The following is a 26,598-nucleotide window of genomic DNA, read 5'->3' as shown; positions in this document are numbered from 1 at the left end:
TGTGGCCTCCCAGTTTCCCTTATGTTTGACAACTGATAAAACTGCTTCCTTTTAATCCAGGTCCTTGGCTCTCCTCCCCGGCTCACACCACCCCCATCTCTGACCTTGGCATCACCACTGTGGTAACAGCCTTATGTTTGACAACTGATAAAACTGCTTCCTTTTAATCCAGGTCCTTGGCTCTCCTCCCCAGCTCACACCACCCCCATCTCTGACCTTGGCATCACCACTGTGGTAACAGTGAATTAGACCTCTTTCCAGGTCACCCCCCACCAACTCCTACTCTACCTACCTCCCTCATACACCACTCAGGAAACACAAAGATCTTTCAGTGTGATCTTTCTAAAATGCAAATCTGGTTATTTCACCATCCTGATCAAATTCCCTCAGTTGTCCTTAGGACTAAGACGAAGGACTTACACGAAGATCTTTCAGTGTGATCTTTCTAAAATGCAAATCTGGTTATTTCACCATCCTGATCAAATCCCCTCAGTTGTCCTTAGGACTAAGACGAAGGACTTACACAATCTGGTCCTTGCTACCTCTCCAGCCTCACCCCAAATTTGCTCCTTGCCCCACCCTGTACTCAGCTGCACACTCCTTCTAGGTTCCAGCCACTGTACAGATAGAATTCCTCTTCTTCCTGGTCTGCCTACTTCTCCCTCAAGCTCACTTGAAGACACTCCTCTAAAGGCTTCCTGACACCCTCTCCTTCAAGGTGGGACTCACTGCCCCTCTCTGTCCTCTCCAAGACCACAAACTCTATGGAAACACTGACCTCACTGTGCTATGATTACTAGTCTTTCCCACTAGACCAGAAGGTCTTTGAGAGCAAACACACTCTGTTATTTATCTCTGTCCATGCCTTACACAATTCAGGTTTATGATTGGTGTTAATTGGATAAATTACTTTTCTCTTGTGTGCTTATTTTAACATATTCTCTGTGGATAAAAATTTTGGAGTTGCTGGGCAACAAACAGTATAGCTGGCCTTAGTCCCTCTCTACAGGCTCTGCAGTTCCTGGTGGCATGGCCTCTAGCAGACAACTCTGCTCATGGAGGATTACAAGAAAAAGCTTTCCAGTTTAAGAAGTGTTTAGTACATATTGATAAGTTCCCTCTGACTGCCCTCCCCACTCAATAATAATTTCAGTAATAATACAAGAACTATAATAATAGTAATAATTGCTATTAAAAGTGACAAAACAATAGTAACAATACAGTGTGTTCCAGGAACTTACATTCAGGATTATGGACCGAAGGTGCTTCTGTGCAAATGCATTGGCCATATCCTATGGAGAAAAATAAGTAAATATAAGGCAGGGTGGCAGGCACACACCTGTGACTACTATCAAGAGGAAGGTGACATCATAGCTTTGGGGTTTTTTCTGTTTCTTAATTTTTTTTCCTTTCAAATGAAAAGTGGGTGAGTAGAAGAATTTGACCATCAAATGTATTTTACACTCTGAAAAATTCTTCACTTTATTTCTTTTTTGTGAGTGCAAATTAACTTAAATAGAGTTTTCCTTCCTAACGCCATAATCATCTTCAAAGAGGAACGTGGACTGCTTGAGGACAAGAAACTCGTGTGACAAGGATGCTGGGCAACGGACATTGCATGTGGAGCACAGAGCAGTGTGACGGTTTCCAAGCCACATGTGTTGTTCCAGGCAGACACCACCAGGATGGAAGGAAGGCTAATGCAGTACTGACACTGAACTGAGGAAAGGGCTTTGGCTCAGCCTCCCCACCACCACCGCCTCCTCCCCGGCAGATGGGGCTGGGGTGCAGCCACTCTAAAACAGTAAGTAGTCTGTGATTCACCTCTGTCTGGTTTAAAGAGCAATGTGTTAGGTGCTTTCGGGTAATTTTTCAAAACATGTTCACCTTTTCAATTATATTTGTTTCAGATTTTGACAGTAACACTTTATTTATTAAGCACACACCCAGGAAATAAAGTATCCTACATAAATGAATCTTCCAGGGAGCAAAGCTTTAAGAGTTCTCTCAGAACCATTATTTTCACCATTCTTATGCAAATCTTTTAAAAATATATTATATACGTTTCTTTATTTCTGAAGAGACTATAATGATTATAATTTAATCATTCCCAAGGACTCAGCTTCATCAAAAAAGAACATTAGTTATTATTCTGTGTTGTGACATTTTAATACCCTGAGGAGCTATTGAAATGTGAAGCTATTTTCCCCTAAACAAAATGGTCCCAGATTACAATGCTTTTAATTTTTCTGACAGCTTTTTATAATTCTTCTTTCTCCTCCTTCCAATGTCAGCCATCCTTTCTTAATAATGTTAATTAGTATGACTTTACTTTCTAAACTGCTGCTTTCATTTAATTTTATAGATAATTCTAACTCAGTAGGCCTGAGGGAGCTGTCACACCTCTCCTATGGAGTAATACCCCTGAGCTCTGTCATTTTTCTCAGAGCTGAAAGGCCTTTCTCTCTCACTGCTAGATTTCTAGCCATATTCCAAATGGCTGCTGCTGCCAGGAACACTAAGCTTTATTCTGCACTCCCTGAGCACATACTGGCTGGCAGAGGAGAAAGGTGGCCTCGAGACTTCTTTGGTAGCAACGGGAGGTCAGTTGAGATTAAATCTTGCTGTGAACAGCTCACAAAGTGGGTAATTGACAGTGGTCTATAGCTAGAATATAAAGGTCTTAGACCAAAAGCTTCTCTGTGGTGCTGGGGGGAAGCACTTATCTTCTTTCATATCTTTGTAAAGCTGACCTCTCTAAGGCTTCCTCTGACCAAGAAATAAGCATCCAAACTCCCTTTTTGTCAACTACCCAAACCTTGTCAAATCCCTACAGTCTAGTAAGAACCAAAAAGGGCATGGATTTACCTTTACTCTTTTGCTACAGCGAGTTGGAAGGTGATGCATCATGGTATCGTCTAGATGAAAGTCACAGGCTATTTTTGAACCTGACCTTCCCTAGTTGGACCACAGACCCATGTAAAGGCAAGTTAAAAAGGAAAGATTGGGCCATATTCCCTGGGGCCGGCATCCCCTCAATCCTTTCTGTGACTCTAATCTATAGCACTTTCCTAGGTGTCCCGACAAATGAGATTTACAGCATGCATTTCCCTGGGTCTTCGTGTTCCTTAAACATCTAGATCAGACCAGGAGATTCTTGTCCAGCTTTGACTTCCCCACCTGGAAGAGAGCCAGGGCCCTTTCCACACGGCAGTGCTACTTACAGTGACAGGCAGGTCTAGAGGATTAAGGTGCTTGTCCTGCCGGCAGAAAGCAAAAAGCACAGAGAGCAGACAGAATGAGCTTTCAGCTTACATTCAAACAAGGACTGGGAAGGAAGAGATTAACAGAGCCAAGCCATCCAAAAAAGACAGACAGACAGAACAAGAGATGCTTCTGGTTCTTCTCTTGGTACGTAATCCCACTTGGATTTCACCTTACTGAGCCCATGATATTGACAGAGAATTCAAAAGTCTTCTGTACATCACTTGGATTTTTATCAGAGAAATGTAGAATATTAGTGTTGGAAGGGAACTTAGAGATCATTTAAACTGTCTCTTTCATTTAACAGAAAGAGAAACTGAGACCCAGACATGTTAAAAATACTTGCACAGCCAGGGGCAGGAAAAGTACTTAGTCCCTGGCCCCTTGACTCTTAAGATAGTGCTTGTTCCACTGCCCAGGTGATTTCTGGTTTCCTCATTTGTAATGTAGGGGTCTTGTTTTTCTGCATGGCATCCTTGTCAGGTAAACAGGGAAGATATTGTCACTTCCATCTACAGCTGAGGAAACTGAGATTCAGAGAGGCAGGGCAATTTGCGTAATGTCACACAGCTAATTAATAAGGGAAGAAAGACATTTAGAATCTAGATTAGAGGATCTTTATACATGAAACTTAGTGCTAAGTCCCATTTATTTCAGACTCCTTGGGTTCAACAGTGATGCCCAGGTGTCTTTTTCCTTATTCTGGATCCTTTAACTCAGGAGTTAGCAAACTATGGACACTGTAGGCTTGTTGCCTACTTGTATAGATAAGGTTTATTAGAAGAAAACCATATTCTTTCGTTTACCTATAATCTGCTTTAGCTACTATGGCAAGGTTGAGTAGTTGCCACGCAGACCACATGGCCCCCAAAATGGGAAATATTTACTCTCCAGCTCTTTAGAGGAAACAGTTTGCAGGCCCTGCTATGATCTAACACTCAGCTGATCTTCCGTCCTAGTTCTTCCCTGGATCTTCCTGTGGATTGACTGTCCCCCCCCAAACTCCTTAACACTCGATCCCTATTGTAACAGTATTAAGAGGGTGGGAAATCAGACTAAGGCAGTGTTGAAAGGTTGGGTCTGGAAGAGGTGATTGGATAATGACAACTATGCCCTCATGAATAGAATAATCCATTCATGCAGTAATGGGTTAATGGTTTCACAGGTTATCTGGAAGTTGTTCTGGTGGTTTTACAGGGAGAGCAAGTGAGCATGTTAAGTTTCTTGCTCATGCCATTTCTCGCCATGTGATACCCTGTGTTGCCACAGGACTCTACAGAGCCCCCACCAAGGAGAAGGCCCTCACCAGACATGCCCTTTGGACTATGGACTTCCCAGCTTCCAAAACTGGAGATAATAAATTTTATTTCTTTATAAGTTACCCAGTTTCTGGTATTCTGTTATAAGCAATAGAAAACAGACTAATACACTTAGCAAAGCTGCCTGCTGGGCTCTGACCACACAGGACTAGGAGGAAGGAGTCTGGAGAAAATGGCTGAATTTCTGCTCTCCTCATAGCAAAGAGCGAGTGGGGTAAGAATTCTTCTCTTAGAAGAACCTAGATGAAAAGTTTGAAAAGGCAGCCACAGACCTGTCGCTTATCCTCAGGAGCCTTCAGAAAAAGTGCATTAATCAGTGCAATGGCGTAGGTCTGAATCTCTTGGTTGGAGCTGTGTCAATGGAAAAAGAAGGCAGAAGGAGATTAGAAGACTGCACAGCAAGATGATGCTTAGAAACAGTTTAAAACAATCACTTACAGATTGCAATCAAATAATAATCTAAGGCTAAGTCTCAAAAGCATTAAAAGTGGGCATGTTCTTGACACAGCAATTCCACTAATAAGAATTTATTCTGACAGTAATCAGAGAGCTGTGCAAGATTTATTGACCAAGGCATTTCACTAAAGTACTATCAAAAAAAGAAAGAATGGTAAGTAATACAAATGTCCACATTAACAACTCTGTTTATACATATGAGAATCCTAAGTAGTTACTAAAAATCGTGGTTTAGGTCATGATTCTTAACCTGGGATTCAGGGATGGGCTTAGAGTCTCTGTGAACCACAGAAATTATTTTATGTAGTCAGTTGGCTATGGGCTATTTTTTCCAAAGATGTAAGAGTCCACAGTTTGTTATTGGATTTTCAAAGGCATATGGATGCCAAAAGGTTTAGAACTACCCTTTAAGAAGAATCTTTGACATGGGCAAATGTTTAAGATATATTATCTAGGTTAAAAAAAAATCAAGGTACACATAGTATGTATAATGAGATCCCAATTTTGTTAAAAATATGCATAAAAAAAAAAAGACTGGAGAGACATTCAATTTAATGCTTAACAATGGTTATGTCTGGAGGTGGGATAATGGGCAAATAATTGACCTTTTGTGCTTTTCTGTATTTTCAAAGTCTTTGACTACAAATTTATCTTACTTTATTTTAAGCAAACAAAATAACTACAACCATTCTCTGGAATCTCATAATCCTGGCACTTGGCAAGACAAGGTCTTCACCTGCCATGTTGTGGGTAGTCTGTGGCTATCTTTCTAGAGGGGCTGGTGGGCTTCCTGGTCAGGCAGAGTGAACAAGAGTCAGAAAGGAATCATCAGGCAGGACCAGGAAGCCCATCAGTCCCTCTAGAAAGATAGCCACAGAGCCTGTCTAACAGAGGAATCTAACAGAGGGCACTAAGCTTCTTTAGCTCAAACAACAGAGCACGTAAGTTCTGGTGACAGCTGTGGGCTGAAGGTATTCACGACTGACCCCTGAGAAATGCCATGCTCCTCTGTCATCCTTAAGGAAGCAACTGGGGTCAGTCCCAATTCAGAGACAAATAAACATAGAGGTAGGTATGAGGTTACAGGAGAATCAGAATTCTCTATCAGGAGTTTATAATGTCCCCCTCACCCTAATCAACTTTGTTGGCTCTCTGGGTAGGAAAGCTGAGGCTGAAGAACTCCTTTAAATGACAAGGAGAAATCAGAGCTGCAAATAAATCATTGTGTTTTCTTTTCACTTGGATTAGTGGGGAAAAACAGGTTGGGTGTGGAGAGGACTAACCATTAATAAAGCAAATGTATTTCACAGGGCCTAACTTTTTAGAAAAGACATGAAACTTTCCCTGGGCTAAAGTCTCTGTTGTAGATAAAGAATTATAACACAGCAAAATTGCTGGCACTAAGGGCAGATGTCCTTGGTGCAGGTTAACCTACTGATTGTTGTTAAAATATGTTGAGGAAGCTGCCTGATTGTTGTTTAAATATGCTGAGGAAATTGCTGTAGGGAAAGAAAATGTTTGCTAAGGGTAAGCTGTTTGTTGGTGGATCAACTTAGCTTTTTACAAATTGCATTCTGGAATGTCACATTGTTAATTTTACTGCTGTTACTAGTTTTACACTGCCTTTTTTTTTTATGTCTGTCTGTGATGATTGAATCAGCTGAATTTTCTTGTGAAAGTTCCTTGTCTTTACAATAAAAAAGAGAAGCTAACTTTGAATCAGGGCTGTCACATTCAGCTTTCTCCTCCTAACAGAGGAATTGCTGAAGTGCAGTCACTTCCGGCCACTCATGGCATTCATGGTGCTTTGAGTAATTCTTTCTTTTTTCATCTCCATTACACAGAGGGAAGTGTAACGAAGTAACAGTTGGGAACATAGCTGAGTGAAGACAGGGTTGTTATAAACTCCTAAATATGGGAGCCGTGACTTCCCCTGGAGCTGGCAGGGATTCTGGCAGCACTCTGTCAATGTCCAAGAAGTTAGAAGTGAGCAAGAGTCAGAAAGGAATCAATAGTAGTACCACCCTCATTTTGGGAAGCCCAGCCCCATTAAATTGTGCAGACTGGTTGAAAGTGAAGTAACAAAAATGAAGAGGAGAGGGACAGTACTCCAATGGGTTCACTTGTCATTCTGGTTTTATTATCTGGCAAAATGGTTTAGACTGTGATAAGCTTCTCAAAAAACTAAAGCAAAATACCCCTGAATTTACTGACTACCTAACCTGTGCTGGCCACTATGCTAGACCTCTTTTTTAAAAATATCTCCTTTGATCTTAATAGTCTCAGAGGTGGGCATGATTAACCCCAGTCTAGAGATGGGGAAACTCAGACCAGACAGACTAGGTAACTTGCTGAATGCAGAGATCTGGTATGCGCAAAGCTTGGATTTGAGCTAATATCCTGAACTCACATACTGTATGATACTTCTTGCTATTCTCCACGGCACACTGCTAGTTCAGTTAAGCATTCATTCAACAAATACTAATTGAGCTTGTACTTAAATGAAAGCAGGGGATACAAAAATGATTGGTCCCTGTTCCCAGGGAGCTCAAAGTTTAAAATGGGCAACAGATAATAAACATACAGTATTTTATATAATTATCATAGGTACAAACAGAGACTACTGGGCCCATAGGGGAGAAAGCATTGAATTCTGTCGGGAACCAGGGTGATATGGGAAGACTGAGAAGACCTTTACTTCAGTATAAGGGACAAGGAGAAGCACAGAGGATTTTAGGCAGGAGCATGACATGGTCAGGCCTGAATTACAGGAGGAATTCTGGCAGTAGTGTAGGAGAGATGATAAATGACTGGACAAGCAGACCAGCAGCTGGGGATATAAGCAAAGGAGAGGTAACATTGGAAGACTTGAACAAAATAAGAGGAGAGAAGAAAAGACACAAGCAAAGGGAGGGTGGGAAGGGTTTCTTACTCACACCTGGAGGTGTGAGATGAGCTGTCCCACGGTGATTTCCTCTGCTATCTTCTGGTAAAGACTTTGGCTGTTCAAGACCATGCTCTCCAGGATGGCCAGGGACCTCTGAAGGATGGACACGTCCACCATGGGCTGGCTCACATACCCTGCAATCTAGACCCAGAGAGGGGCAAATCAGTTGAGAAGCTCAGGGTCCAGAAGAGCTGGACAGCTCAGGTATCTGATGCCAGCCCTTGAAGCTGTCTCCTCTTGGTTGTGATGCCCACATTGGGGCACTGGTTGCTAAGTGTATAGTGGTACCTGGTTTATACCCCGGCCAATGTGCCAGGAATTCGCTAGGCATGGATAACTCACAATCCCAGGTTACAGTATCCACTCAGTTGTGTTTTTTCAAAATCTAAGAGTGTAATCCCTTTTTTCCAAAATAATGGTTCCAGTGTGAGGAAGCTGAGTATAGAAAAGCAGATTTTACTGATACTGGGATTTCATTTCATCTCCATGTCTTCTTCTCCTGACATACACTTTCTCCCTATACACACACTTTCTCCCTGTACACACTTAGAACATCATAGACTTTGAGAGGTAGAAGGGACCCTCTTCTCAATCCCCATTATAATATCCCTGACACACGGTCATTTCACTTTTGCCCAAACATCTCCCACATTGGGAAGTTCCCAATGTCCCAAGCCAATGATAGGCAAAATTCTAGATCAGTGGATATATTATTCATTGGTTTTAGTTCACTCTTCCAAACTGACTGTGCCCCTTCTTGTAGAAGAAAGGAGAGCAAAACCAGAAGTACCCCTCCTGCTCCCTGAGTTTAGTCTGACAATCCAAACAGGCTACCTTGCCGATTTGTAAATAGAAGGCAAATTGCAAATGAAATGCATATCTTTTATCCAAAGAGAAGGGAAAGCTCAGGAAGTAGGTCAGAAGACTCAGGGATGGTACTGGCTGACTGGCTGGTTTTACCCTAAGTTTCACTGATGATCCAATTCTTCTGTAACGATATTCAGTTCTGAGAGCCCAGGTCTGTCATCTCAGTGCAGGCCCCGAAAGCATAACAAGTGTAAATCTTTCAGGACCCACAGGACAAGCAGAGCTTAAGGATGAAACATGTGGGGATATAAATGTGACCCTCACCAGAATGGCTGTGTTGCCCATACCCCTAAAGCCCAGGGAACAACTGGCAACTGAGGGAGGAGAGAAAGAAAATGTTGGAGGCCTCACCTGTTTAATGAAGGTGATTGAAACCATGTCCCAGGAGACAATGCCATGGTCCATGAGCTCTAAGAAGGCAGTCAGGGTGAATGCCAGCATCTCACTGTAGCTGAGACATGTGCAACACACACACACAAAATAACACCAAGATTCAGATCCGGGGAACACAGGTGTCAAGGCAGCCACAAAAGGCATGGATTTCAACGTAAACACCTCCTGGGAAATCAGTTGATGTGACTGTAAGTGCCTGTGTGCACGTCTAGCCAGAAGTGGAGCAGATTCAGCCCAAGTATCTACCCATGGGAAAAAAAAAACAAAAAACGCTACTGGGTGGTTAGGCTATCCTTCTCCATACTGCTTCCTCTCAGGAAAACAGAATCACTTATCTATTTCCTAAGATCAAAGAAGATCTGAGACCTGTGTCAAACTTCAAAACTTACTGGGAGAACCCAGTGTAGCCTATGTCCCATGTTAACCTCTAGGCCAGGAGGCAGCAGAGTATGAGACAAAGGGTACAAAGTATGGACGTGGGTTCAATTCCTGTTCAACTATTTAGTAATCTGGGAGAACCCAGTGTAGCCTATGTCCCATGTTAACCTCTAGGCCAGGAGGCAGCAGAGTAAGAGACAAAGGGTACAAAGTATGGACGTGGGTTCAATTCCTGTTCAACTATTTAGTAATTGCAAAAATTTCATCTTTTCAAACTTCGATTTCTTCCTCTGTAAAACTCAGTCAGTCTCAGAGCATTATGCTCACAGGGTTGTGGTGAAGGCAAGAGGACAATGCGTGCAAAGCCCTTACTACAGTGCTGGTAGAGAATGAGGATCAGAATGTTTTCTCTCTGTCTTTCCTCCTTATACAGTTAACCCTTTACACATCTGTATAGTGCTCTAGAATTAACAAGCTATCTTCCCATGGACAAAGCATGTTCAGACACATTCTCATTAATAATACTCCTCACAACAATACTATAGGGAGGCATTATTATCCCCATGTTAAAGAGGAGGAAACTAAGGCCAGGCTAACTCTGCACTCTCGGAGACTGCAGAACTCCTGTGTTAGTGCTGATGCCAGCCAAAGGCTTCAGGACTTCAGTGTGGCTGGAAGCTCTAAGACTTAAAACAAATACCTATGATTAGTTGCTCAGTTTGGTTGAAAGTTTCAACAGCTGATCTATCAGCTGAGAGAAGATTTCTGATTCCCTCTCTGCCAGTGTACACTCTGCAGGCTTAGATGGGAGCCTAAGCATCTGTTTATTCATTGCTGATCACAAGGCGTAGCTTCCCACTATGTGCATCTTAACTCTGGATATTAAAAAGACATTCATGGAGTATTACAAAGTTCTGGATCTCCTCCTCCCTGTGAAAATGAGTGGCAGGGAGATGACGAATGGTTAGTGGGTAACCTGTGGTAAACACAAAGGAAGGCATGCACATGGGTGTCTGTGAGTGTGTGTATGGAATGGAGGGTGACTGGAGTGGGAGGAAGGCAGGGCTAAGCATAGACAGGCACCTGGTCTGGGAGATAATGGACAGTCTGCTCATTAACCCTCATCAGGCTAAGCATTTCCATACATTAACAGGTCTGTCATCAAACCGACCTCTCTCTTTCTGACTTCTATAGCCTCTATCTTTACTACACACTTGGTGCAGTGCTGCTTTGTACTGTTAATTTGTGAGAGCCCAACCAGACTACAAGATTTAGGACAATAGTCAATTAGACATTCCTGTAAGGACTCAAGTGCTTGGCACACTGCTCTGCATACAGAAGATGCTCGATAACCTCCTTATTTGACTCAATGGAAACAAGAACAAGATGCCCTGTGGAGTGTAGTAAACTTTTGAAATCCCTTGGAACAAGACTTCAGGAATACTTACTGGGATAGGAGCTTGGTTCCACTTTCCACGAGCCTTGTCAGCACAATGATGCCATCCATGTTGATAAACTCAGTAGCGAAAGTCACGTCAGCGGAGAGCTTGGCCAGCTCTTTCATGGCATCCAGACGGGTCTCCATGTTGGAAGACTGGGTCCTCTCCATCAGCTGGCGTGCGGCCCGGGACTGTGAGAACAGAAACAAGACATATGCCATCTGCTCCTTGTGGCAGGTTGCTGCTCTATGGATAGCTCACAGGGGCCTTTCTGTGGACATCCAAACCTGAGGCAGAACCAGTTTTTCACACTGCTTAGGAATTGCTAAATAAATGTTTATTGGATTATCAGGGAATTACCGGTATGCCAAGACCAATCTGTCATTATCTGTATCTTTTCCATACCATTCTGATGTATGGATTAAAAAAATTCCTAACAAGGGAATGAATACAAAAGAGATCTGGGAGATACACTAACTCTGGCAAGTCACTGGGAAACAGACATTGGTTTAACAGAGGAGAGTTTTCTATTAATTAAAGCTGTCAGACAGTGGAAAAGGTTTCTCTTGAGGTATTGAGCTCCTTGCCATTAGAAGCAATCAAGGAGAATCTAGACAAACATATGCCAAAAATGCTATAGAAAGGATTCTTGCATTGGGTGGAGAATTTACTCTGATGATCTTTAAGGTCCCTTTTAATCAAATGTGATAAGCCTGACAATTTTTTTTAAAACTTTCTCTCAAAGTCCATATCATTGTTTCTGAAAATGATACTCCCTGGAAACTTTAAGAATATCAAGGAGCCAGAAACAGTTAATTTCAAAATAGCTTTTAGAAAATGATGGCTGGGGAAAGCAAACCTTCCTCCCAGCATGTGAACTGTTCCTAGCAGGATGCTTGCCTCCTTCCTGAAAGCTATGGCTAAAATCTTTCCTCTAGTATTCACTGATCTTTCCTTTTGCTGAAATTAACTTCATAGTGCCTCACAATCTACTGTTTCATCATACTCTATTTTTGGGGTGTTAATTTAATGTTCTTTCCTGGAAAGGAAGAGACGTAAGAGCAAAAACACCCCTGGAGTCTTTCTTTTTTCTCAGTGTTAAGCGAATGCCCGGAGCCCCGTTCCTGCTGCCGGCCAAGGACTCAGGCCTGGATCCCTCCCCTTTTTGCCTCTCCTCCTTTACTATCACGAAGACAGCCCTTAACAGCACACTGCTCTCGATGATACAGAAATCTTCCAATATCTCTACGGCTGAGAGAATGTTCACCACGAGAAAAGGTCATAAGATAGAACAATTTGGAGAGCACTGGTCTGCATCACACTTAGAAACTTATAACTCCAAATGTCAATTTGCCTCCTGAGACAGCATTTCTGGGCTGCTGCCTCCTACTCCAGAGAGATGTGCTTCTGGGAAAGTCAACTACTCTGGGTAAGAGGTCTGTAAAATGCTTTGGCACTTCCACGAAAGTGAGTAACTCCCAGACTGTCATATTAAATTAGCAGAACTTAGGAGGGAAGGATGAAGTCCCTAAGAAGAGAAGAGCTCAAGAGAAGAGAAGGAGGCAGAAGAACACGCTGGTAAGAATACTGGCCTAAAGTCAGACAGACCTGGGTTTGAGGGCTACTTTTTTAGCTGTGTCACAAGTGGCAAGTTACTTACCCTCTCTAAGTCTCGGTTTCCTTCTCTGCAAAATGGAGCTATGGAGAGTACTTATCTCTTCGGGTATTTGTAAGGTTTAGACAACACAATATACAGAAGATTTAGCAAAATATAGGTGTTCAGTACATGATAGCTGATACTACTCCAACCCCCACCCCACAGAATGGTCTCTCGCTTCATCAAGAAAACAGGTGCTGTTGTGTCCTTAATTTTTGACCACCTTCTACAAATATAACCAAAGCTGCCCCAATATTGATCCTCTTCCTCATAGGCCCACAAGTCAAGGTGGACTCCACCTGGACTTTGGGTCCTTTCCTGTTCTATTAGTTACCCCCTTTCCTGCACTTTCAACCTTCCTCTCTTCCACCTTAACACATTCTCAAGGACACATCAAAAATTGCACAGTCAAAAACTGTGAAGGGTCGGAGAGGTGGAAAACTGGGTAAATGGGGGACAGAAGTGGGAGGGAGATCTTTCACTGTATCTGTCAAACTTTTTGATTTTTGAAACACATTAATGTTTTTAAAAAGCACATCTTTTTAATTCTTTATCCCCTTTGAGTTACTACCTTCTCTATTTCCTTTTAAAAACAAGCTTCTTGATCTAGTGGTATACTCAAAGTCCTTACTTTTTCACCTTTCTTTTACTCAATCCACCACAATCTGGCCACCCAACTTCCCCACCTAAACTGTTTTGGTGAAGAGCACCAGTGACCTCTTGACCTCCCAGGTCAGTAGACAGCTTTTCTGTTCTGTTTTCTTCATCTCGCTGGTCATTAAAAGTTGCAGACCACACCTTCCTCCATCCTGACACTCTCCTTGCCCTCAGCTCCTGAGTCACTTCACACCCCTGGTTTTCTTTCTACCATTTTAGTTGCTTCCTTAGTTACCTTTAAGGCCTGCTTTTGCAGAAATCAGGGGTGATCTTGGGTTCTCCCCTTTCCTTCCACATCTAGTGTATCACCATATGTGTCAAGGTTACCTCCTAAATATTTTTCATGTCCATCCTTTCATCTCCGTTGTCATGTGCCTTCACTGGCCTATTAACATTCCTCATCAGCCTCTTAAAGGTTCCTCCTACCACCAACCTTTCTTCTTTTAGCCCATATTCCACACTGTCACTAAAGTGATCTTTCTGAAAGTTAAATCTAAACATAATATACCTTCCTGCTTAAAATCTTTCAGTGTCCCCAGTTTCCTTCTGGATAATATCCAAACCCATGAGCAGGCCATTCAGGAACCTTCGATATCTGGCTTCTCAATGACTGCTACGGGTCTTTAGTCATCCGGCACTCCTGCCTTCCCCAAACACAGCACAGCTCTATGCTTTTACATGTGTTGATCTCTCTACTCGGAATACTTTTCATTTTCTTCTTTCTCTAGATAATCTTGCTTCTCCTTTAATATCCATCTGAGCAGTGACCCCCTTCTCTGGGAAGGCTTTCCAGAAATTCCCAGGCTGAGTTAGGTGATTCTTTTTCTGAGTGCCCATGACTCCCTAAGCAACTTTCTCTCAAGACCCTTGAGAGAGGCCTTATATTTGTTTCTTTACCCTCAACTGGGCTTAAGAACAAAGATGGACTTTTTAATCTCCGTAGTCCTAGTTTCTAGAATAGAGTCCGGCCCATGATCAGTACTCATATATGTTTGTTAAATGAATAAACCCAAGAAAGGAAGAATACCTACCGGGGAGATAGCCAGTTGTAAGATTGTCCCATTCTTAATGTCGCTGCGAGTCTGGGTAGCAAAGAGCAGAACAAAAAAACAAAAAAACAAAACTAAGATAAAATATTAAAATAGTACGAACAAGCTGAATCAACAAGAACTTTTTGTCATTTTTAAAGTAGAGTCATCCCTCGGTATTTGAGGGGGAATCTCTTGGTAAGTCATAATATCTAATATGAGGGGTCTTCAAAAAGTTCATGGAAAGATTCATATTATCTTCTACTTTTCTTTTTCCATGAACTTTTTGAAGTACCCACCTACAGTGCCTACACATCACTTTATTCACGTGGATTCAACATAGTACTTGGTGTGGCAAAGTCAAGTTGTGCTTTTTTGGAACTTTATGGAATTTTTGTTTTCTGAATATTTTCAATCCATGGTTGGTTGAATCCACAGATGCGGAACCCACGGATACAGAGGACTGATTGTAGTTGTAACTGAGGCTCTCAGTCAGACCCTCTTCTCCTGCTTGTTCCCTGGCAAAGAGCTTCTAAGATCCTCTTCAAGTGCCCTGGGCTCTTGGGAGGTAAAGTCACCTTTTTCCAGCTACTAGAGGAGAATAAGGGCTGGCATTTCCCCAATTTACCCAGAGAGCAGCTCTTTACCCAATAAATGGAAGCTATTTGGATGATAAATAAGATAAACATTGGCTGGTTCACTTCCAAGCAAGGCCTGTATTATTTTGCTTCTCTTTGTACTAACCTGTTCAGTGATGTAGAGCTGGGGACCATCTGCATAACGGAGGGTGTAGTACTCTGGGTTTGGCAATGACCACCTACGTAAGAGAAAAACAGCATATCCCATTTGGCCATTCCTTTGGGCCTGTCCAGAATCTGCAAATAAATAATTTTCAATAGAGCAGCTCAAGGGAATGGGTGGCCTGTTTGGAGTACAGTGGAAAAAAAATAAAGCTTTAGGTTGGGATGTTGAAAAAATAACCTCCTCAGCTTTTTGGAAGATTAGCACCACAAAATGAGCTGCACACCATCGAGGGTGGGTCTCAGATCTCACCAGTACCTTAAATTGGGCGTTCATGGACTTAAGGGAAAAAAATTAAGATTTATGTAAGTCTTAGGGACATCCTCATCAACTATACTTCCTTCATAAGAAACGATCCACAAGAGCACCACACAGGGGACCTGCCTAACTGGAGATCCTTCACAGAATTCCCTTCAAGGTCTGGCAGAGCTCCTTTAGTCTTAGCAACCATTGTCAAAAATGTGGTCAGTTTCCACCTACCCATCACAAACTTCCTTGATGATGGATGCCAGGGGTCGTTTCTGAAAGAAAGAGAGAGAGAGATCATTCACCAGCAACTATGTCATACACATGTCAAGGTTCTGATGAGAGGGGCTGCCAAGCAGGGTCATTCTGGGGCACGAGAATGAACTTCTTTCCTGATAGCTTTATTGAAGAGGAAGCCTCTCCTGAGCCATGGTTACCCACCTTCCCTAGGGTGGGCCAGGCCCAAAGTTCAGATTTCCTGTTGCTGTTTCTTACTCTTGATGCCAATGGTCCCAATCCCTAAAAACATCCTCTGCCATGCTTCCCAGATCCCTCTCCTTGCATCGCTGCTTCTCATTTTAGGAACATACCTGGTCAATTTCAAGGAGCTGGGCATTAGCACCTGGCCACTCAATGGCTACTTTGACGATGTCTGATGGTGGGGGCATCGTTCCAAATGGGCCTTACTTCTCGAAGACACACACACAGACACAGCTGCCTGGAGAGAAAGAATCATAGAGAGGGAAACTGTCACAGTGTATGCCTTCATTTTTCACTTTTGTTATGTATTTTGGAGAGTCTGAAGACAGATACTGTTTAAAGAAACATATGGAACTACTTGGTTTGAATTTTTCTAGATCATAACACAACCTTTCCTTGGGCTTTTGTTTCTTTAGATTAAATTAGCAAGTAGAAATAGGACAAACCTATCTATCACCTGCAGATCAGCCAGTAGCAAAATCTGCCAATGTGACACTTCAGTGTAAGGGTCAAGAAGACTCAGTGGTGGAAAAGCATATTTACTGCAATTCCTGTCTTGGGACCTTGGGAGAGGAGAAGCATATGCTCTTAAACAGGTAAGAGTGGACAGTCTTCTCGTGGGTGAATGGTTAGCTGAAGGAGCCAGGCTACTTCTGTTCTGCAGTTATCCTAGGAAGATACCAGTGTCAGCAGGGCCCAACTACAAGCTCTCTTGTCTTCTCTCTTCTCTTTGCTGCCATTTCTTCCCCCTCGAAGGACACAATGTGGAGCCTCCTCTGTGTGGGATGACGCAAAGTTCAGAAAATGGGAAGAGAACTGGGACAGGAAATGCTATTTTAGTCTCTATTGCCAAAGGCAAGGGCTGCTGAGGGCTCAAGTGTTGGGAGGTAAGGCTATCCTCACACAAAGGCCTTGCTATAGGACCACAAGGCGTTAGAAGTACCTCTGACCCCTTCCTCCACTTCTCTCCAAAATAAAGGAAAATAAATCATTTTGAGCAAGTCTGGAAGATGGGCCCACGTGACTGGTATCCTAGGCAACTCTGATAGCTTAGTGGTATTCTAAGCAGTAGCTAAAGCATTCTCTCTCCAAGGTCTGACGATGGGAAGTCACTCGACTGATGCATTATTTCAATGTATATTTACGCTCCTTGCCTTGTTCAGGAGAGGCTTCTCTCTTAATGAAAAAGACCTTTTTGCACCCTCCACTCACCCGCAATTCATGCTGCACTAATGGGGACTGCCTGCCTCTCCTGGCATATGTGGCATAGCTATTGCTAGGCTGTTATTCATGTATGCCATCAATTTTTCAGCCTAAACACAATGTCAGTTTTTGCAGTCTGGTAAGTACAAATCTCTCTGCTGAAAAAGGGTAAAAGTCACATCCCCTACAAACCTACAGGCCTCTGAAAGAGGGAAGCTTTCATGGCCATTTCCTGATCAGGGTGGGCTGCTTCAAAAGAAGTCAACTGTCAAAAATGCCAGCATTTCCAGAGTGTGACAACGTAAAAAGTGGTTTTCAAAGTGCTTTCACTTATTTTGTTGAGTCTTTCTAGCAATCCCATAAAGCAGGTCCTGATCAGGGTGGGCTGCTTCAAAAGAAGTCAACTGTCAAAAATGCCAGCATTTCCAGAGCGTGACAACGTAAAAAGTGGTTTTCAAAGTGCTTTCACTTATTTTGTTGAGTCTTTCTAGCAATCCCATAAAGCAGGCAGAACAGGATTATTACCTCCATTTGAAGAATTTGGTTAAGTGTGCAAGTTTACCCAACCAGTAGTAAGTAGTGAAGGGCAGACAGAACTTGGAGCTGACTTTGGCCAGTGCTCTTCCTCTCTCCCCTTTGCTGGCCTGAATTTCTGTTCCTTGCAACTAAATCAAGCCTAAAGAGATTGAGCCTGATGGCTCCTAAAGCTTCCACAACTTCTGCAGCTCCAGGCAGAATTTTTCGTGTGTAATTTTTATGTGCCTAGACACACAACAAACCTCTGAAAAGAAACTGGCCCCATTAGCGTAACTACTCATTGATACGCTGTACTCTGGTGACAGAGGAAGGCGGGGAGTTCTCATTCTAGCAGTGTCACTACGAATCTCTGGAGGCCTAGGGCAGGCATCCTTATCCTTATCAGCAAATCTGCTGTAATTAGGGGTTATGACTGCACAGTTGTGAGGTCATTTTTAAAACTTGAGATATAATTTACATACAGTAAAATGCATAGAGCTTAAGTGTATATATATGTGCATATGTATGTATATGAATATATATAATTTAAATACATACACACACCTTGTAACCACCACCCAAAAAGACATTGAATACTTTTATCACTCCAGAAAATTCCCTCATACCCCCTTCCAGTCAATCCCCTACCTTCTAGTCCTTTAAAAGGCAACTTCTTTCTGACTTCTATGACCACAGATGAGTTTTGCCTATTTTTGTACTTCATATAAATGGAATTGTACAGCATGGCTTTTTAGACCATTTGGTATTTAGTTTGGTTTCTTTTTCTTTTTAAAATAAGTAGGCAGTATAGGTACAATCAAAAGACCACTGGGCTGGGATGATTTACCTGCTGAAGAAAGCAACTGGATTTAGAACCGAAGGACTCAGGACCTAATCCTAGTTCCACTGCAATGTGTACGTGTTCTTCTACCCAAGTCTCAGTTTTCTTCTACTGTAAGATCTGAGTGCTGAGCTAAAGTGTGTCTCAGGTACCTTCTAAGTCTAAAAGTTCATGATTCTACAGTAGAACTTAAAAAATCCAAATGAGGATGCCCATTTTAAAGTCCTTACCAAAAGAAGCTATACCCTTATTTCAAAGGTGCTGCTAAGAAACAAACCATATTTTTTTGAACTCCTTTCTGAATACTACCTTTGGAGATAAACAAGCTAAAGCTCATTCCTTTAAAGTTATTACATTATTGTACAGTATTACATTATTTTACAGATATTTCTTTATTTATATGGCATGTCTAAGGCTGACTCTATTTATTAAAGCTAGCCCTGAATGATTCTTGGCTGTTCCAAAAATTCATACCCATTTTAAAGCATAGAGATTTGCAACCATCAGGAGCACTCAAGAGATACCAATAAGCCCCATTCTCAGTGACTCTGTCCTTTCCCACAAAGCCCAGGCAACATATTTGTACTGAATGACACTCTCCCCAACCCTGCCACAGCTGATGGGACCAAAGTGATCACCCAGCTTTAGCTGGACTACTCCAATTCTTTCTCTTAAACTTACAAGACACAGACTAAAGGAACTGGGTTTTAAACAGCCCTGGAGCAGTAAGTTCATATTCAGCTTCAGAGCAGGTACCATGGCAAGCCAAAGTCATTCACAAGCCAAAGGTATGGAGAAGAAAAAACCAAGAACCTTGAAGAAGAAGTCATTCTGCAGGAAGAATCTAGAAATATGTAGACAAGCTGAGGCCAAAACCCAGAAAACACAAAAATCCCATTAACAGATGGAAAAAAACACTACCTGATGAGTTTCCAGATTCCATGGCTACACTTCTCACACTTTGGGTACCTGAAATTCCCCTGTATCCTGCTGATAAAACTCCTTTAAATTAAGCTAGCCTGTATTTCTGTTCATTGCAACTCAAAGGATAAAGACTAACCCCAAGCTCTGAAGAAACCTTAAAATGGAGGTCAGAACAGACACAGCATCACTGGCCTAAGATGACAGTACTGAGTTGGCCCTTAATTAACACTGGTTGAATTAACAAGAACAAAACCCACTTAGATAAGTCTGGGTTGCTTAAAACAGATCAGTTATATGGTGACTTTGTAGTAACCACATTCTATGTAGTAGAAATGTGTAGACAGCCTCTTTATGGTTGATTACTCACTTGTATAGCATTATTACAGTTGATGCTCACAAGAACCCTGAAAAACATTCCTATTTTACGGGTAAGGCAACTAAAGTTCAGATGGATTGAAAAACTTGTCCTCCATGCACCTCCCTCCATGTTTTTCCAAGAGAGAAAGAAAGAGAGAGAGAAAGGAAGAATTCATTCACATCAGTACTGGGTCTCAAGGCTAAGTTTTATGACTCCAAAGTTAATTCTCTTTCCTCTACATAATACGTCCTTTGATGATGATAACAGCTAACAATTACGTAATACTAAGGCACTATTTTAAGGGCTTTACATATACTAATTCATTTAATCCACACAGCAACCCTCTGTGGTATGTAATTATCCCCACTTTACAGATAAGGAAATGGAGGCACAGGGGCTAGCTGGTTAGCTCGGTTAGAGTATGATGCTGATAACACCAAGGTCCAGGGTTCGATCCCTGTACTGGCCAGCCACCAAACAAAATAAAACAAACAAACAAAAAGAAAATGGAGGCACAGAAAAGTTAAGTAGCATGCTCATTGTCACAGAGCTAGTAAGTGGCACAGCTAGAATGTGATCCCAGGTTGTCTGGTGGTGTTGGAGCCATGTGAAAGCAGGTGGCTCTCTCTGTACCTGGCCCATAGTAAATGTTCAGTGGAGATTTTTGGTTTGTGTATCTGAAGCTAAAGCACGCTGAAGCTAAGAGACCTATATAACAAGAGCTCACTGCTGTCACAGGAAATGGTACTCCACTGTCTAAACAATGCGGTCCACACTTCCTTGTGTGGTATTTGGTCCTTCATAATCTAGCCAGACTCTTCCCTGGACTACCTGCTATTTCCATGAGGCAGGCCACGTTCTTTCATTTCTTCTGTCCTTTAGCACATTCTCTTTTTCCCACTGACTGTCAGAAGAGCTTCTATTCAAGTTTCAGAGGCCACTTCAGATGTCCCCTCCTCTCTGTACCATTCTTAGCTTTCTCCACCTTTCCCTAGGAAAACTAAATTAGGATAGAGGCCACAGTGTTCTCACAGCATGCTGCTCCTTCTTCTATGAAGGATCTTGTCATACTCTATTATAGTTATATATGGACACATCTCTCTTCTTCACTAGCTCCTCCTCCAGGACAGATACAACCCTGTCATCTCGTAACCTAGCACACACATGGCCTACAGTTAAGGTTCGGTAAGCACCTGTCTCTGACTTCTTCCACCAGGGCTGGCTCCAAATGGACAGGGACTGGCATAAACTGTTCAGGTTATTGGGTGTTCCCTCCCTGTCTCATCATCTTCCAATTACACAGTACTTCCATTGTTTAAAATTTTGCTTTCATATCTAACATTAAAAGGAGTCTTATTGGAAAATCAAATTTAGTACCCCTGACTCTAGTTAAAAGAAAGGGGAAAATAGCTCTCTGCTTTTCTCCCCATGGAAACATCAGGAGATGGGCAATCAGAAGTAATAATATTCTCCAGATAATATTCCAGGATAAAGGATCTCCTGGTAGGGAATCCTTCCAGCACGTGTTTGCTTACTCTCCTCATTTTCATTTTCGAAAGGAAGTGGAAATTAGGTCGGAGCAATTCAATAACATTGCAAAATTCTCAGGATTATAAATAGCCTCTTGCTCCACAGCTCAGCAGTACTGTAGTTCAACAGCAAACAGCCAAGGTAAGGGAGCTGTAGTTTCAAATCCAGGCCCAGGGGCCCCTTCTGGATTAAACGGTTCTCCACTTTCTCCTTCCCACCCCCTTTAGAGCATTGCAGACATAAAGATGATTTGGAAAACTCAAAATGCCACAAAACAGGAGAGAGGCACACACTGATCTAAAAAAGATAATGCTACTCTAAGGCATGAGAATGGAAAGCCCAGCTTTTCAGACAAAGCTGGGGAAACAACAGAAAAATAGAACCATCAGGATGTCCAATGGAGCAGTCTCTAAGTGGCTTCTGGAAGATGTGCTTATAAAATCAGCACCATTACAAAAGGCCCCATGGAGTGCTATCAATCATCCAGCAGTGACTGCTTTGTGGAATGGACTCTGACAGCAGGGTAGGAGAGCCTATCTTAAGGAAGGAAGTGAAAGATGATCCCCTCCCATTACTTAGGAATTCAGGATGAAGAATGCCAGAAGGTTTCCAGCTCCCCACCCTCCCCCATTCCTTTAAGGATAAGGATGGATGTGTGCTTTTTGTTCTGTTCTTTTACTTTTGATTTGGTGGGGGAGGCATGGGTAACTTTGGTTTATGTCTCCTGAGACAGAATGCAACCTCACCAGGAAGGCAATTAGAGGTCACACCCTCTTTCTAATCAAGAACACAATCTCAGTAGAGGCTTCCCTCTCTGAAATCTTCTCATCTGAGAAGTGACTCAACTTCCCTTAGTCTAGCCCACTGAATGAGGATGAGGCTCTGAGGTACTGAAAAGGAGGAATTCAGTTAGCAGAGATTCAGCTACTGACATTTACTGCTAGAAACCCTGGGAAGGACCACCATACCAATGGCAGCTGAGGTTTCTCCTTTTTGTTGAAATGTGTTGGGCATAGGACTCACCCAAACATGTTTAAAAGCTGTTAACTTGCCTAGAGACACAAGTGTGGTGAGGAAGAGTATGGGGACAGGGTAACCATGTGGGCTTCTTCACCTTAACTCCTACCCTAAGAACCACCTGGGTTTCCTCTTATCCTGCATAGAAGGATAAGGATCTGTAGCATTCCTATACTAAAGAACAGTGCTTAAACTCCTTAGTAGAGCATTCAACTCATTCCAGTTCCACCACAGCTTTCGGGAAGGAACTGGCTTTCAGACTCACCCTTGCAGATACTATGTACGTCTCACCAGACCACCCGTTCCCTCAAAAACCATGCCCTTCTGTGTCTGTACTTTGCTGTGCTCTTATTCCCTCCACCTTGTCCAGCTGGCAAACTTCTCAACCTTCAAGGCTCGGCGCAGACAATCACTCTTGCATGTGGCTTTCCTGATCCTCTCATCTCAGGTGAAATTAATTGAGCTATTGCTTTCTGAGAATATAAGAAAAAAAATTAACTGCACCTTCATCTGTGTCCTCAGCCTTTTAAACACAGCTTCACAATCTTACTGATTTATAATTCTTTCTCGGAGCACAGTCTCTTCCTTGGCTACTAAAAGTGTGATCTGCACAACAGCAGCATCGCGTCCCTGGAACCTGCAGTAATGCAGAAGAACCCACTGAATCTGAATCCACTTCAAACAAGATCCCAGGTGGTTTGTGTGCATGCTGAAGTCTGGGAAGTGGGCTCTAGACCAGTGGTTCTCAACTCTGGTTATGTACCATCAATGCCTGCCTCAGGTCACTTAAAAGTTCCCCTGGATGATTTTAATGGGCAGCCAGGGCAGCTAAGGTTGAGACCCACAGCTCCAGGATGATTAGCAAACTGAGGGCAAGGACTCATAAAGCCTTTGTCTACTCCCCCTGCCAGTTTGCAGCAGTGCTCAGCACACAGCTGTATCTATAGAATTCCACATCATAAATACCCTCCAGGGTACCGCAGACCTAAGTGCTTTTAAAAGAGAAGACAAACACTACTAATAGAGGATTATCTATTGTCTAGAACTTTCCAGATCCCTAACTACAATAATGACGAGATGGCTTTAGAAGGGGTCAGTGTTTACAAAATACTTGCTTCAGTTTTGGGAAATGAGAGGAAACAGAAACTAAGACAGAAAATATAGATGAACTTTAGGAAACTGTTTCCCATCAACAGACTACCATGGTTGTACAGGGAGATGGAGCCTGGCTAGGGAGGGAGTATAGGGTGCTAAGAAGAGTCCTGGGTTATGACTGAAATCTTGGCCTGTGGGCCCGACTCTTTCAATACCGAACATAACATAGCATTGTTCTCACTGTAAAATCAGGCCAAGCCCTTTCATTTTATAAATAAGGGAACTGAGGTCCAGAGAAGCTGGCAAGGCCACATTACCAGTTAGGGACAAAAGAAGGCCTAGGCCCCCCTTCTGGTTTAGTCCACCCTCTGCAGCACAGCTCGGCCACAGTACAAGCATCTGTGGGCCTCAAGTCCTGATCTACATGAGGGGTTTGGACTAGATGTTTTTGAGGTTTCTTCCAACCTTGACTTTCTAGTGAGGCAGTGTAACTTAACAATTAGGAACGTTTGTTCTGGAGTGGGACAGACCTGGGTTTGGATCTCAGCTTTAACAATTTCTTTATCTGTAAAATGGAGATACAACCAACCCTGCCCTGTAAAGTTGTTGTGAACATTAAGTGGGATAATATATGTAAAGCATTAAGCATAATACCTGGCACAGAGTAAGCAGAATTTTAACTGTGTGAACTTGAAGAAATTGCAAAAATACTGTAACCATGTTTCCCAGCATAAAAAAGCCCTACCTGCCAGGCTGTGGTATATTGTTGACAAAATGAGAGATCACATGTGAAGGCAATCAAGGGGGAAAATCAATATAAAAGGCAAAGTGTTTGTTGCTATTGTTCTATTATTATTTTTATTTATTTATTTATTTTTTTTTAAAAGATGACCGGTAAGGGGATCTTAACCCTTGACTTGGTGTTGTCAGCACCACGCTCAGCCAGTGAGCGAACCGGCCATCCCTATATGGGATCCGAACCCGGGGCCTTGGTGTTATCAGCACCGCACTCTCCCGAGTGAGCCACGGGCCGGCCCCAGCTATTGTTCTATTATTAATATTACTATTTCCTGGTGGAAGAACTTTGGAGAGTTTTAGTCAGTTCCAGAGCAGCAGCCAGTACAATGCCTGGCACATAACAGGTGCTCAACAAATCTTTTCTAGTGACTCAAATTAAACCAGCCTGCCTAATGGGGTTATAAATTCAAATGCCTTAAGCCAGGCAGGTAAGTAAATAAACCAAGCAGCCTCCACGTAGAGACAGGGCAAACTGCAAAGTACCACCCTGCCTAGAAGAATTCAAATGCAACTTTTTAAACACATCACGCAGCTTGGCCAAGACAGCCACTTTGCACAGCACTGGTTCTGGTTCTTCATCACACCACATGCTTTCTTGCGCATCATCTAGTCATTTTATGTGATCCAGTCTTGTCTTTCCAAGTACACTCAAAGCATCCTAAAGATGAAAGCTGTGCCTTATACTCCCCAGTCACCACATGTGGCCTAGAACAGTGCTGGTTTCATGGTAGATACACAGTGAGCAATTGCTGAGATGAACAGCCAGACTGTAAGCTCAAGCCTAGTAGTCCCAGCACCTTTGAGATGCTGCTGTGTGTGTAAGTTTTTCTACCAGGCTGAGTTAGTGCAGGCTGGGCTGAGGTATGGTGACTAGGTCAAAAGGGGAGTTGCCTTGCATATTTTTCTTTAACTGCATCAAATATGCTTGTTCCTGACCCACCCCAGCAGCATACGGATACATCCAGACATATTATCTCGGCACAGAACAAACTAGAATATGCTGGTGCCATTGTTTTTATAAGAAGTTTGGTCCCCACTTCTTGCATCCCCAAACTTCCTTGGCACCTCCTAAGGGTAGCATAGGGTATACAGAAAGACCAGAATCAAGATTAACAGATGGAGATCCTAATCCCACTTCCTTCATTCACAAACTCTAGAACAATCCCTGGCAGATAATGTAACTTTTAGGAGCTTCATTGTTTTTATCAGTAAAACGCAGGTAACAATAGTTACTGCAAATGACTCTAGAGAAAATTAAACGACATCAAATATATACAAGTGTCTAGCACTGCACAGCCCAATACTGCAGTCCCCAGCCATATGTGACTATTGAGCACTTGAAAAGTGACTACTGTGAGGTGAGACAGGCCGTCTTAAGTGCAAGGTACACACCAGATTTTAAAAACTTAGTACCAAAAAAAGAATGTAATATATCCCATTAAAAAGGTTTTTATATTGATTACATGCTGCAATATTAGAATGTTAGAATGAGTTAAATAATTAATAAAACTAATTTCACCTGTTTCTTTTTATTTTTTAATATGCCTACTAGAAAATTTTAAATTATATGACTAGCATTATATTTCTATTGAACAGCATCACTCTAGTCTACAGTCTAGCACAAAAAAGTATTCCAAATATTGATTTCCTTCCCCCATGGGTAGGACATCAGTGACCACAATTCACACCTCCTTCCTCTTGCCAAATCCCAACGCTCCATTCATTTGTTTAGTAAATATTTATAGTGCCTGGTCCTGTGTGAGATGCTGGAGATAACAACAAGGAACAAAACCAGACACTATCTTCTCCCTTGCGGACCTTACTATCTGCTGGGATAGACAGACATTAATACTTTCTTAAATAAATATAAAACTGCGGTTGTGCAAGTGTCGTGAAGGAGGAGCACACAGAGTGCTGAAGTGGGGAAATGACTTGGTCAGAGTCAGGGACCAGGAATGCCTCCCCTGAGGAAGTGATACTTGAGCTGAGATCTGAAGGATGAAAGGATTTTACTAGACTAAGCCCAGGGTGAAGAAAGACCAAGTGAAAGGCCCTGAGGAAGGCCAGAGCGTGGGATGTAGAAGGAAGAGAAAAAGGCCAGTGTGAGCAGAGCACTGAGCAAGCGGGACTGGTAGACTGAGACTCGGGAGAGGTTGGGGGAGGATCTGGGGCTGACCCTGCAAGGGGTCGGAAGCCGGCCAGTTTTAAGCCCGAGTGTCCCGATCGGATCTGCATTTTGAAAAGATTTCTCTGGGCCTGGGTCAGCAAAAAAGCGGCCCGGGTACTTATGGGCAGACCAGTTAGGACACTGCAAAAGTCCAGGAAAGGCACGAGAGTGGCCTGCGCTGAGAGGTAAGCGGTGGGGATGCACAGTAGATGGATCG

General features: G+C 42.6%; 1 protein-coding gene across 1 annotated transcript in view; it reads right to left on the bottom strand.

The window, feature by feature from the left end:
• Positions 1–26,598, bottom strand: part of ELMO2 (engulfment and cell motility 2) — a 42,982-nt gene that overhangs the window by 14,832 nt on the left and 1,552 nt on the right. Inside the window, exons 2-10 of the mRNA XM_008591161.1 lie at positions 16,043–16,170; positions 15,687–15,727; positions 15,150–15,222; positions 14,409–14,459; positions 11,073–11,254; positions 9,205–9,304; positions 7,976–8,127; positions 4,856–4,934; positions 1,242–1,292 (exon numbers count right to left, since the gene is read on the bottom strand). Coding sequence (XP_008589383.1) covers positions 1,242–1,292; positions 4,856–4,934; positions 7,976–8,127; positions 9,205–9,304; positions 11,073–11,254; positions 14,409–14,459; positions 15,150–15,222; positions 15,687–15,727; positions 16,043–16,120 — 807 coding nt within the window. The 5' untranslated portion in view covers positions 16,121–16,170. The remainder of the gene's footprint in view (positions 1–1,241; positions 1,293–4,855; positions 4,935–7,975; positions 8,128–9,204; positions 9,305–11,072; positions 11,255–14,408; positions 14,460–15,149; positions 15,223–15,686; positions 15,728–16,042; positions 16,171–26,598) is intronic.

The sequence above is a fragment of the Galeopterus variegatus genome, unplaced genomic scaffold (genome assembly GCF_000696425.1).
Source record: "Galeopterus variegatus unplaced genomic scaffold, G_variegatus-3.0.2 Scaffold6712, whole genome shotgun sequence".
Classification (NCBI taxonomy): domain Eukaryota; kingdom Metazoa; phylum Chordata; class Mammalia; order Dermoptera; family Cynocephalidae; genus Galeopterus; species Galeopterus variegatus.
This window is presented reverse-complemented; position numbering and strand designations above follow the sequence as displayed.